This window comes from Octopus sinensis, linkage group LG22 (genome assembly GCF_006345805.1).
Source record: "Octopus sinensis linkage group LG22, ASM634580v1, whole genome shotgun sequence".
Taxonomy (NCBI): Eukaryota; Metazoa; Mollusca; class Cephalopoda; order Octopoda; family Octopodidae; genus Octopus; species Octopus sinensis.
This window is the reverse complement of record NC_043018.1, coordinates 13493624-13506638: the sequence shown is the minus strand read 5'-3', so window position 1 is coordinate 13506638 and position 13015 is coordinate 13493624. Positions and strand designations below refer to the sequence as shown.

Genomic DNA, 13015 nt, shown 5'->3' with positions numbered 1-13015 from the left:
TATATATATATATATATATATATGAATAAAAAATGGAGTTAATGCAGGTGTAATCAAATATTTTACTTTCGACACATGTTTCGAAAATTCCACTGATACTATTCAAAAGAATAAATGGTATAAACAATGCAATCTTCTCCTCAGGAAAGTGAAAAAAACGAAACTCGTCAATAAGACATTTTAGCAAAATACACTCATCTATATATATATATATATATAGGGAGAATTCACAAAAAAAACTAAGGACAAAGACAGGTGGTGTACGAAACAAACAGATGTATTAGTATAATGCTCAGGAATTGAAAAAGTCTTTTATGTTTTGAGCCTATGCTCTTCCACAGAAAGAAACAAGGAGAGAAGAAAAAATGTGTGTAGTGGCTACATATATATATGTACATGAGAAAAAGGGCAGTATAAATTCACCAGGCTTGGATTTATGGTGGATTCTCACGTATATTTGTACGGACAGTGGGCATAATCTCCTGGATGCTAAAAGATCACGGAGGGAGAATTGGGTTGGGACTACCTTGGAGGTTCTTCTCTGTGTGAAGCCAGAGCAGTCAGAGAATGCCGTAGACCTGATTTCTCTCTCGAATGGAGTAGAACTAAGAGTGAACATGGAAGGTAGAAGGCCGAGGTGCTACGATTTTGGTTCAACAAGCCACTTAAGGTTTCACTGCCCACAGAACCAGAACAGAAGGACAGAAAGAAATGTCCAGCCGAAAGCACCACTAGCCATGAGGCAAGAAGAAAAAGAAGAAGATGATGAAGAAGAAGAAGAAGAAGACAAAACAGGCAGATGTTACAATAAAGGTGGCAGTGGGAGTAACAGCAGAAGCTACAGTAGCAGGAGCAACTACTACTACTACTACTACTACAAGAGAACCAGAACAAACAACATGAGAAGAAAACATACACGACACTACTCCTGCATGCATCCGAGTGATGATGAGGGGGAAGCCCAAGAAAGAGAAAAAAGTGAGAAATCCAGGAATTGGCAATCACAGGCTCACTGATGACAACACCAACACCAGAAACATCCACAACAAACCTTAATAAGAAAAATATCACTACAGCAACAACAACCATCCAAACAGCAGCAGAACTTCGTGCTATTGAGGAGGGCCAATGAAAAGCTGATGGCCCTCACAGCACAAAACGAGAACCTTGAAACCAAGCAGGTGATCTGCAACCCCAACACTTTTAGAGTACCGGAGAGCCTGATGATGGTGCCATAGACATTGGAGACTTATACGAGCACTAAGCAGAAGTACCTGTATCACATTGGATCTCCCAGTGTAACAGCCATTTGTTAAGGGGGTCCCCAGTGGAACCCAACAAAACAGACAGGGTGGGAGAACCACTTGTCCAGGAGGATAAAGAACACTTCCTTTCCTTACTTCCTGGCCAGCATGGTGGTTCTTATTGTGGTCTGGGGTCGTCGTGGAAGCAAGGTTGCTTGTGCAGCGACCTCAGGTGGCTAAGTCTGAATGTAATAGCAGTCAGTGAGACCAGGATCATGGGCACATGGGCCTTCGCTACCATTTTTGATGACTTTCAGATTTTTACATCACTTAGTCGACTAGGAATGGCAGTGTTGTTCAGTTACTATATTTCCTCCTCCTCCTCTTTATCTTCCTCCGCTTCATCCTCATCCTTATTCTCCACTTCATCCTTCTCCTCTTCATCCTCCTCCCCTTCATCCTCATCTCCCACTTCATCCTCCTCCCGTTCATCCTCCTCCCCTTCATCACCTCCTCCTCTTCATCCCCCTCTTCTTCTTCCTCCCATTTCCCGCTTCCTTCTCCTCTTCCTCCCCTTCCCCCCACTTCTGCCTCCTCCTCCTCTCCTCCTCCAAATTCCCAATCTCTCCCATCAATGACCTTACCCTTGTTATCTTTCTTTCTGTATTGAAACCACGACCGTGTTGCCTTCAGATACGCCAGCACATTCATCTGATTCGAAAAACTCCGAGTGGTTGAAACGAATTAAACAGGACCTCTTCGGCTTTGTGCTGGCATTAGAAACAATTATTATTGACATTATATTTCTTCAGAAAGGTAACCTTGCCAAAGTCATTACAGTAGAAAGAAGCTTGCAACCTAGTTTTACTCATATTTTGCATTTCCTTATTTTTCTCCAAAATCTTCTCTCTGCGCTTTCAAAACGATACAATAAATACATGAAGTGTGTTCCCTAAATATTAATAATTTGGATGACCTAAATTGCTGTTGCCGAAGCATGGAACAAACTGCCTGCGTCAGTTGTTGACTGCCATGACACTGCATCCTTTAAGGCCCTCATGCTTTCCGAAATCCGCCGAAACTACACCTGATTGTCCCCCTTCCATACTCATACACATATGTCTATGTCATGACTCATGCACTCTTCTTTTCCTGACTCTTGCACATTACCCCTATGTGCTATACATACACTTTAGATGAGTTGTGGTGCACCTGAGCACTGTACACAATGTTTTATTATTATTATTATTATTATTATTATTATTATTATTATTAATATTATTATTATTATTATTATTATCATATTATTATTATTATTATTATTATTATCATTATCATTATCATTATCATTATTATTATTATTAATCATTATTATCATCATCATCATTATTATTATTATTATTATTATTATTATTATTATTATTATTATTATATTATTATTATTATTATTATCATTATATTATTATTATTTTAATATTATTATTATTATTATTATTATTTTATTATATTATTATTATTAATATTATAATTATTATTATTAGCATTATTATTATTATTTTATTTTAATATTATTATTATTATTATTAATATTATTATTATTATTATTAATATTATTATTATTATTATTATCATTATTATTATTATATTATTTTAATATTATTATTATATTATTAATATTATTATTAATTATTATTATTATTATTATTATTATTAATTATTATTATTATTATCATTATTATTATTATTATTATTTTAATATTATTATTATTATTATTATATTATTATTATTATTATTATTATTATTATTATTATTATTATATAATACTTTGATGGTCAATGTCAGCTTTGTCTTGCATCTTAGAATTTAACAAGTTGTGGTGCACCTGAGCATTGTATTCAATAATTTCATTATATATATATAAATTTTTCCTTTGACGAATGCTTCCTTTTGATGACTGTGGACCAATTTCTCGACTGCAAACATACCACAAAAGCAAACAAACCGCTGTCAAAATACCAAAGGGAGATTTTTTTAAAGAAAAAAAACCTCTCCGTAGAGTTATCTCCCTTGCAACGTTGGTGGTTTAGAGTCGCGTCTGCTAATTTGTACCTCGGACGGTTTTGCTCGATAATTAACGTAGATACTGGATATTATTTACTTTGGAATTGATCGGAATGGCACGTGGAAGACCAAAGGGACCGCAGTGCCTTGTTCCTGAAATTGAAATCCTCAACCGGGAATCAATCTTGGAATATCACTTAATTAGCTTAATCACAATATTAAGATTCTTCAGTGGTTGGCATGGCGCCTACTAATTATGAATTTATACTCGTGCGAAAATTGTAATTCGCCGTGTTACATTACTACAGTATTTGTTGTTTAACACTAAGTTGACTTATTTATGTCCCTTTACTAGTTACTACCCCCTCCTCCCACTTAATTTTATTTACTTTTTTATTTTACTATCCCTAAACTGTACAATTACCTTCGATGACGTCATAGGTGCAAAATCCGGTTCAATTACATTAATAGCCTCCACCTCGTTCTTTCAGTGACTCATGTCTTAGATTACTGATTAAAATGCATTTAAAATGTATAATAATAGGTACAGGAGTGGCTGTGTGGTAAGAAGCTTGCTTCTCTTCCATATGGTTTCGGGTTCAGTCCCACTGCGTGGCACCTTGGGCAAGTGCCTTCTCCTATAGCTTTGGGCCAACCAAAGGCTTATGAGTGGATTTGGTAGACGGAAACTGAAAGAAGCCCGCCGTATATATATACATATGTATGAATGTATTTGTGTGTTTGTGTTTGTCACTCTGCCATCGCTTAACAACCGATGTTGGTGTGTTTACGTCTCCGTAACCTAGCGGTTCGGCAAAAGAGATCGATGGAATAAGTACTAGGCTTACAAAGAATAAGTCCTGGAGTTGATTTGTTCGACTAAAGGCAGTGCTCCAGCATGGCCGCAGTCAAATGACTGAAACAAGTAAAAGAGTATTACATGCTTGCACACACATACATAGATATATGAATGTGTGTATGTATATATGTATGTATGTATGTATGTATGTATGTATGTATGTGTGTGTGTGTGTGTGTGTGTGTATGTATGTATGTATGTATGTGTGTATGTATGTATGTGTGTATGTGTGTATGTATGTGTGTATGTATGTATGTATGTGTGTATGTATGTATGTATGTATGTATGTATGTGTGTATGTATGTATGTATGTATGTATGTAGGAAGGAAGGAAGGAAGGTACGTATGTATGTAAGCATGAATAAATGGTTTTAATTCTCTGAAAAAGTTTCTGCTTAAAGAAGGCCATCTTACCTGAAAGGCCCACAGTCTTGGGAATGGCTGTTGAAAACGGCCAACATTGGAGGAATGCAACAGATAAGCAGCATGAACAGAAGTAGCACATAGTAGAAGTTATTGGAGCGGGATGCTCGGAATATTCTTTTTTCCGGAACATTGCAGACAAGAACTGACCAAAATCGAATATAAGCCAGAATGATGAGTTTCACAAGGTTCATTAAGCACAAACCAGGCGAGAAGAACCATCCCAACCTGTAAAGAAAGAAATGGACAAAGGAGTTACCAAAAGGAGACTACCAAACTGTAACAGGTCGATAATGGATGGATAAATGGTGGGTGTTCGGTCGGTGTCGATGAAGAACATTCGGTGTTTCGATTATCTCAGTTCCAAAATGGGAAATTAACAGTTGAATATTTTACTGATGAAAGCTGGAGGGTAAAATGTATCCAACTAGTCCTTGGTGCATTGGGAGCTTTCCCTAAAGATCTGAACAGATGGATGGAGGAAATAAATGTAAAACCCAGTTTATTGGGTTTTATATTTATAGCAGCATCTAAGGCTACTTGCTGTAGCCTGATTTTTTGGATTCTTTTCTTTTCCAAAAGTATAATCTGTTGAGTGTATATGAAAATAATATCAGCAACAAAACAAAGTTTTCTTTCATAAGCGTAAGGCAAGCAATTTTAAGACATTAGGAATGAATTGATCCAGCCGACCCCCAGCACTTGACTGTTACTATATTTCATCAACACCGGGGGGATTAAACTAAAGCTGACTTCGGGTGATATTTGAACTTAGAAGATAAAGAACCGGAACCAATACCGCTGTACCTTTAAATTATTTATTCTCTAAACGATTGTATTTTATTTACACCTGCTAATGTGTTATTCTTATGATGTGAACGATTCTTTTTGGCCAAGAAACCCGAATTTGTATTTTCTTCACTGCATGATTACTAAAATTTAGGTTTTGAGCGCTTCCTGCATTAAATGTGTTGGGCTAATTTAACTTACCATATCATACCTTGGTTGTTAATCAGGTGCAGAATGTTCTCGGCGGTCTTAAATTCTGGGTATTCTGGCTAGAAAGATAAAGCATTTCATGTTTGCAATTAGTCTGAGTGCAAACGTGTGTTGGTGCTTTCATAAATTTAGCATAAGTTGAAACAGCTATGAGTGGATCATTGACGCCTTTGGTTACCGCCACAGAGGAGCATCAAAGAAGGGGTAGAAAGATTCCTTAAAGAAATCTCTTGGCGCCTGCCACTGTGATCAGCACTAGTGGTCTGTTCTTGCGTTTGCCCATGAAGTCTGGCATCTTACTGTCCTTCAGTCAACAGCCTCCTTTGAAGGCGCCTACAAGACCATCCCCGCAGACAAGAGAAAAACGAGGGAAAATAAGGACACGACAACCAATCTCGAACTGCCTGTCTCCTCATGCAACCTCTGCGGTCGTAGTTGTTTGTTCCGGCATAAACAAGTATGCAACAGATGTGGAAATACTCCTCAGTAAATTTTCACTAGCGAAGCCAAGTTAAAAAAAAAGTGACCCATCCAATATATTTTAATTGGTAAAATGATCCCCGTAAATATTTTAAATTTTATACTAAAATGAGGAGCAAGCATTGATGTAAGTTTATTCAAATCTTCATGTTGAAGAAAAGGGTCACAAAAAAATACTTACTTGCAACTCTGGATACAGTTATACTGTACGGTAACTTGGGCATTTTCCTTCTATTATGGCTTCGGGATTGACCAATGTTTTATGAAATTTGATAGAGAGGAACTGTGAAGAGGTTCGTTGGTTGAACTATACCAGTTCTTAGGTAATAGACTTCACTCGTCACCTGGTTCAACGTCACAACTTCATTTTTTGTTGCCTTTAGAAAACAAGGTGTCTGTGGTCTGTGGATACCGAGGTCTTGCTCGCTTACCCGAACACAAGTATGGGTGGGCGTTGTATTCTTTTCTCAGACTAAACTTATAAAAAAAAATGAACGTACATACATGCCTAAGGTCCTCACGGAGGAGGGGGGGCAGGGAAGAAGAAGAACGTTTATAAGTGAGGAATGAAAAAAGAAACTTACGAAAGTTTTTTCCAAATTCCAACAGCAGCACTTGTTGCAGAACCTCACGCAAAGTCCTCGCAGGAAATCTTGTATTAATATCAGGATGATCGTCATTGCTAAGTCGAGTTCTGTCAGTTTTATAACTTCCTGTGAAAACAAAAAAGAAATGAATGAAATATAATGGTCGAGAAATTCGGCGTTGCCAGAAATTGGTGTTTTTATTTGGAAAAGGAATCGTAGAACCAGATTTGTGATGCACTTGTCTTGTGACTTCAACAAGGCCTCAATCTTTATTCAAGTATGATATTAGTTCCATTTAGATTTGGAATACACTGTTCTGGGCCAGAATGTTTTCAATGAAAGTGAAGGAGAGAAACATGATTAAGTCAATGAAGTAGGTGAGTATAGCATTAGTAAACGGATGCGCTTACTCTAAATCTCAAATGTGCGTGACGCGTACATGTGTGTGTGTGTGTGTGTGTGTTTCAGGGTTTTCCATGACTAACCTGGCCAACGTAATTTTCCCAACATTTCAAACCTTGTGTCTTGGTGCAATTCTGACTCGATTGAACCGCCGAAGTGTTTCTGGTGGTTGCAGCGCCATCTTTGGACGAAGATGAAATACCAGATACCGCCTGGCTCATTGGTTGGCACTCAATTGACGTCAGTATCTACCGAAGAATACGAACAGTTTTATAACGATCTGCATCGGTGAGCAGTAAATACAAAAATTAGACCAAAAGGGGGCTTGCCTGATTGGTAAATCAGGAAGAAAGGGAATAGCCATGAGCCTTTATAAGCCTCCGAGCCTGAAGAGAGGGTGAGAGACAGAAACAGAGAGGAGGGAGTTAGGGGCGGAGGATGGAACTCACTTTCAAACCATAAATCCAGTTCAAGTATTTGCAACTCTGGGAATTCCATTAAACTCATCCAAGGTGATAGTGGTGCTACCAGCTAGAGATAAATGCTGCAAGAGCAACAGACTGTTGGGCGTTTCAATGGTATGGTCAGTCCACGAAAGAATGGAAGACATTGTTGACCTCAATGGGAATTGAACTCAGAGAGCAAGAAACCAGAATTGCTTCATGATTTATCGTCCGATGCTCCAATGCTTCTGCCCTGGACTGATGACGAGCAAGACCCAGAGACATGCATGTCTCTGGGTGCAGGCCCTTGCTGGTGGGGGTGCTTGCCTCCCCTTCGCAAATATAAGGACACAGGAAATGTGTCAAAGCCGACATGAAGCGTCGATGTTTCCTAGGGCTAAATAGCGGTGGTGTGATTCCCTTTACGGGACTGTCACGTTAAGCTAACAGTATACAACCACTCTCTTTCTCTCTCTCTCTCTCTCTCTCCATATATATATATCGGAGTAAGCACATGAATGTGAAACAAGGTGGAAAAAAGAGTACTCAAATACCAGAGGTAGTAACAGCTTTTATTATATTTCTACTGCTTTTAAATAAAGTATATACATATATATGGTAGATCGTTAGCCACTACACACATTTTTTTCTCTCCTTGTTTTTTCTGTGTCCCTTTCAGTAGAAGAGCGTAGGCTCGAAACGTAAAATACTTTTTGTATTCCTGAGCGTTATATTAATACATCTGTTTGTTTTGTACATCACCTGTCTTCGTCTTTTGTTTTTTTTCGTAAACTCTTCCTATATATATATATATATATATACATATATATGCATGTATTTCTGTGTCTGTGTTTGCCCCTTCACCCCAACTATCGAAACAGCCATGAATGTATCTGTGGCTTACGATTGGCTAAAATTACCAAAATTTTCAAACTTTAATTACTGATAACTCTTTATAGAGAAAATTACTTTTACGTCATTAATTAACCTATAAAAGTCTATCAATTACACTGAATATGAAATCAACTCGAACAGAAAATTGATGCTGGCAGCCAAACAGAAAAGATCCATAATATTTATATAAATAGTTTCGAGTAGCTATTCATTTAGTAATATATATATATATATATACATGAATGCGTGTGTGAGTATTTGCAGATTTATTCGGGCGTGTCCAAGTATTAATACAGAATGCACCTTTGTAGATAGACAAAAGTTTGTTTCCATTCACACGACTCACTCATGAAAAGATATTCTTACCTGCCTATCTGCTTACCCACGGGTTCATTCACGCATTCACGATAACCTCTACCAACGCACACACACACACACACATACATACGCTCATACACACACACACACACACACGCTCACACACACATTTGATGACTGCTTCGACGCGGCACCGGAGTCACTGACATGTCTGCACTAAATGCTGGTCATTCACATCAGACATCAGCCAGACAATGATGGCCTTTTATAAAGGTTTATCTCGTGATGCTATCAATTAGTTTCCCTTTTAATACCCTACCAAAGTAGTAGTCCAAGGGGTGTAAATACAGTGAGTTTGGAGCTCACAATTTCGGTCTTACGCGATCATAAATTATCAACATTCATTCTTGGCGAGAAGGTCCTGAGCTGCGTCCCCTGCGTACTTATCCCTTCGCGACTTTACAGCTGTCTCCAGCGCCACAACATATTCTTTTATTCTTTTCTTTTACTTGTTTCAGTCATTTGACTGCTGTCATGCTGGAGCACCGCCTATAGTCGAGCAAATCGACCCCGGGACTTATTCTTTGTAAGCCCAGTACTTATTCTTTCGGTCCCTTTTGCCGAACCGCTAGGTGACGGGGACTTAAACACACCAGCATCGGTTGTCAAGCAATGCTAGGGGGACAAACACAGACATACACACACACACACACACACACACATACACACACACATATATATATATATATATATATACATATATACGACAGGCTTCTTTCAGTTTCCGTCTACCAAATCCACTCACAAGGCTTTGGTCGGCCCGAGGCTATAGCAGAAGACACTTGCCCAAGATGCCACGCAGTGGGACTGAACCCGGAACCATGCGGTTGGTAGGCAAGCTACTTACCACACAGCCACTCCTGCGCCTATCCGGCAATATTAATTCTAAAACCTTGTGGAAAGATGTAAGGTAACACCACATGGCCATCGTTACTCACCACTTCTAAAACCAGAAGCTTAGTGTGCATCATTTTGTGAACACCAAAAGTATCTGCACACAATCCTCTGTCATTTCTCCTGCAAGACTTTCGGTCTGATCGAAGTTTTTTTTTCATCAGGGAAGAGTCAAAGAATGCCATGTTCATGAGAAGTTTTAAACTTGCCGAGTATCCACTTGGCACGGATTAAACGGTTTCCCCTTGTCTTTGCAGACTTGAATTGGCCTTTCCTCGGAACATACGACTTGCATTGATTATCCTTGTGCACCAGTTCTGATGGTCCATTCTGATCTCTGAAGCTCTTTAGTGATGGCTTTCATTGAATTTCCGATATCATCACTGATGATGTGTTCGATCCATTGGATGGATTGTGGTGTCCTTAGAGTGTCTGCACACTTTGAAGGTATTTTTTTCTTTGAAACGGTTGAAACATTCTTGCCAGAGTCTTCCAGTCCCACTTGAACCATGCGTGTAAAAGTCTTTGCTACGTTTAGAAATTTGGACATTTCTAAATCGTTGTGACTCGCACATATGGTGATGAAGACTGGATTTCTTTTCATCTCTTCTGTTGGCATTTTACCTGCCATGGGCAGAAAGAGACAAAATCTATAAATTGGTTTGAAGAGAGTAATATACTGATAATTAAGTTCTCTCGAATACTCCTCGCAAAATGTAGTCATACATACCTAGCTAAATACTTGTATTTAGGTAGGCTTATGAGACGAACGTGACCAACCATCCCGACTACCGATAAAACCATAAACAATAATGTGATATCGTTTGAAAGAGAAAGAATAAAAAAAAAAGGAGAGACAACGGTAACGGAAGGTCAGACAGCAGCAACCGATAGAGGCGCAATGGTCCAGTGGTTAGGGCAGCGGACTCGCGGTCGTAAGTACGCGGTTTCGATTCCCAGACCAGGCATTGTGAGTGTTTATTGAGCAAAAATACCTAAGCTCCACGAGGCTCCGGCTGGGAAGGGTGGTGAACCCCGCTGTACTCTTTCACCGCAACTTCCTCTCACTCTTTCTTCCTACTTCTGCCACAAAGCAGGGGAACCATGGTGTAACCCACTATGGTGTGGTAAACTTTCAGACCCTAGTCTAGATTGCGAATCCTCTGTACCCCTAGAATGGTTCAGCTCTCCACCCGTTAAAAGCCACCGTTTACGGAATGAGGATAACAACGTAGCTTTCGCGCCCGTGCAACCGCCAGTCTATTGTGTGTGGTGGGTGGATCTTCAAGTTACCACACGCATTCTTAATAGCTTAGAGTAGGCTCGAATTAGAGATTATTCTTTGTGGCTAATGGCGTGAGTCCTGATTGGAAGAAGAAGCAGCAACCACGACCGACTCCAACATTCACATGTGGCCAATGCAATCGCATTTCCACATGTCACAGAGAGTAGGGTGCACTCTGAGGGAGACTTGGGCATAACTATATCGATATGGAGGGACATGCTGGTGATGCATTAATAGTCAGTCGCTTCAAGTTCATGAGTGTAAATACACCCCTGAAGGGATCCGAACGGAGAGGAAAATGACAAACATACATACATACATACATACATACGTATACATACATACATGCATACATACATACATACATACGTATACATACATACATACGTATACATACATACATGCATACATACATACATACATACGTATACATACATACATACGTATACATACATACATACATACGTATACATACATACATACATACAACCATACATACATACATACAACCATACATACATACATACATACATACATACATACATACACACATACATACATACATACATACATACGTACATACATACATACATACATACATACATACATACATACATACATACATACATACACACACACATACATACATACATATAATACAAGCAATTTTGAGGAGGCGAGAGCAACTGCAATGGAAGAGAAACGCCCAAGACTCCCATCTGACCAAACCTACAGAAATATTTGCCCCAGGTGCATCAGAAACACCTGTTTCAAGGATTGGTTTGCATAGTCACTCAAGGGTTTGTCACTCTTTCTCATGGTTTTCAGACACGAAGACTGTCATCATCATCATCGTCATCGTCATCGTCATCATCATCATCATCATCATCATCATCATCATCATCATCTATCTATCTATCTATCTATCTATCTACCTATCTATCTATCTATCTATCTATCTATCTATCTAACTATCTATCTATCTATCTATCTATCTATCTATCTATCTATCTACTCACACTCTCTCTCTCCACACACACACCCGTACATATCGTCTCCATACAGGTTTCTGCATAGTTTTTCACAGACACGAACTCGCTGCAACTCAACAGCTCACCATCATCAGCATCAGCATCATCATCCACATCACCATCACCTAATTACTATTCGGTCTTCGCTGTCGTTAGAGACTTCAAGAAACAACAAGTTGGACGGTTCACCGTGAGTGTTACTTACGGGAAGCAATCATATATTCCAAAGTCTCTACAATTTACCTATTTTACTCTGACTACTCCACACTACATTTAAATTATGAATTAAACGCTCTAAAGTGATACTCGTATGTGTTGCTTGTCCATTCTCTGTTTTTTGTAAATATGAATCTCCCTGCTCAAGAATGAACTACTTCTAGTCATCTTTAATAGGCAGATTCAACGCCACGTTTTCTCAGTCACGCTTTGAACCGGAGTTTCACTAAGAAACCAAACTGAGTACTTACTTTACATCATCAGATGTAAACTCTTTATATACTCTCTCTCCCCCCTCTCTCTCTCTCTCTCTCTCTCTCTCTCTCTTTATATATATATACGAACAAAACACCCCACGTCCAATGAACGGTGCTGAGTTGTCAAACATTTAAAACAAATTTTCTCAAAACAACTTGTCCGACCGTCCCACAGGCTTTCCCTTTGAGAAACACTGATTTAACCTAAATTTGAGACACCTGCAAAAGAAGAAATAAAGATAGACATTTTTTTCTATTCCAAAGAAAAACGATTTTATTGCGCGTACAAATGCACGTTCCCACGGCCTTATCAATCGCATTCTCACCTGGAATTGATTTTTGTAATTTTTTCAAAACTTATATACGCCCTGATACCGTCGGTATCTGCATATCAAATTTGAGTGCAATTGGAAAGAGGATGCCCGAGATCCTAGAAGACACACACACACACACAGACAGAACGGATTTTATATGATAGATGTGTGTGTTTGTATGTGTGTGTGTGTGTGTGTGTGTGTGTGTGTGTGCATATTTGTGTCATTGGGGCAGTTATCCACTATC

At 38.8% G+C, this 13015-nt stretch overlaps 1 protein-coding gene across 1 annotated transcript in view; it reads right to left on the bottom strand.

Annotated features, from left to right (window-relative positions):
- The window catches only part of LOC118767536 (transmembrane channel-like protein 2-A), an 85969-nt gene that overhangs the window by 17551 nt on the left and 55403 nt on the right, over nt 1-13015 (bottom strand). Inside the window, exons 14-17 of the mRNA XM_036512253.1 lie at nt 7140-7304; nt 6652-6780; nt 5579-5646; nt 4580-4816 (exon numbers count right to left, since the gene is read on the bottom strand). Of these exons, the coding sequence (XP_036368146.1) occupies nt 4580-4816; nt 5579-5646; nt 6652-6780; nt 7140-7304 (599 nt within the window). The remainder of the gene's footprint in view (nt 1-4579; nt 4817-5578; nt 5647-6651; nt 6781-7139; nt 7305-13015) is intronic.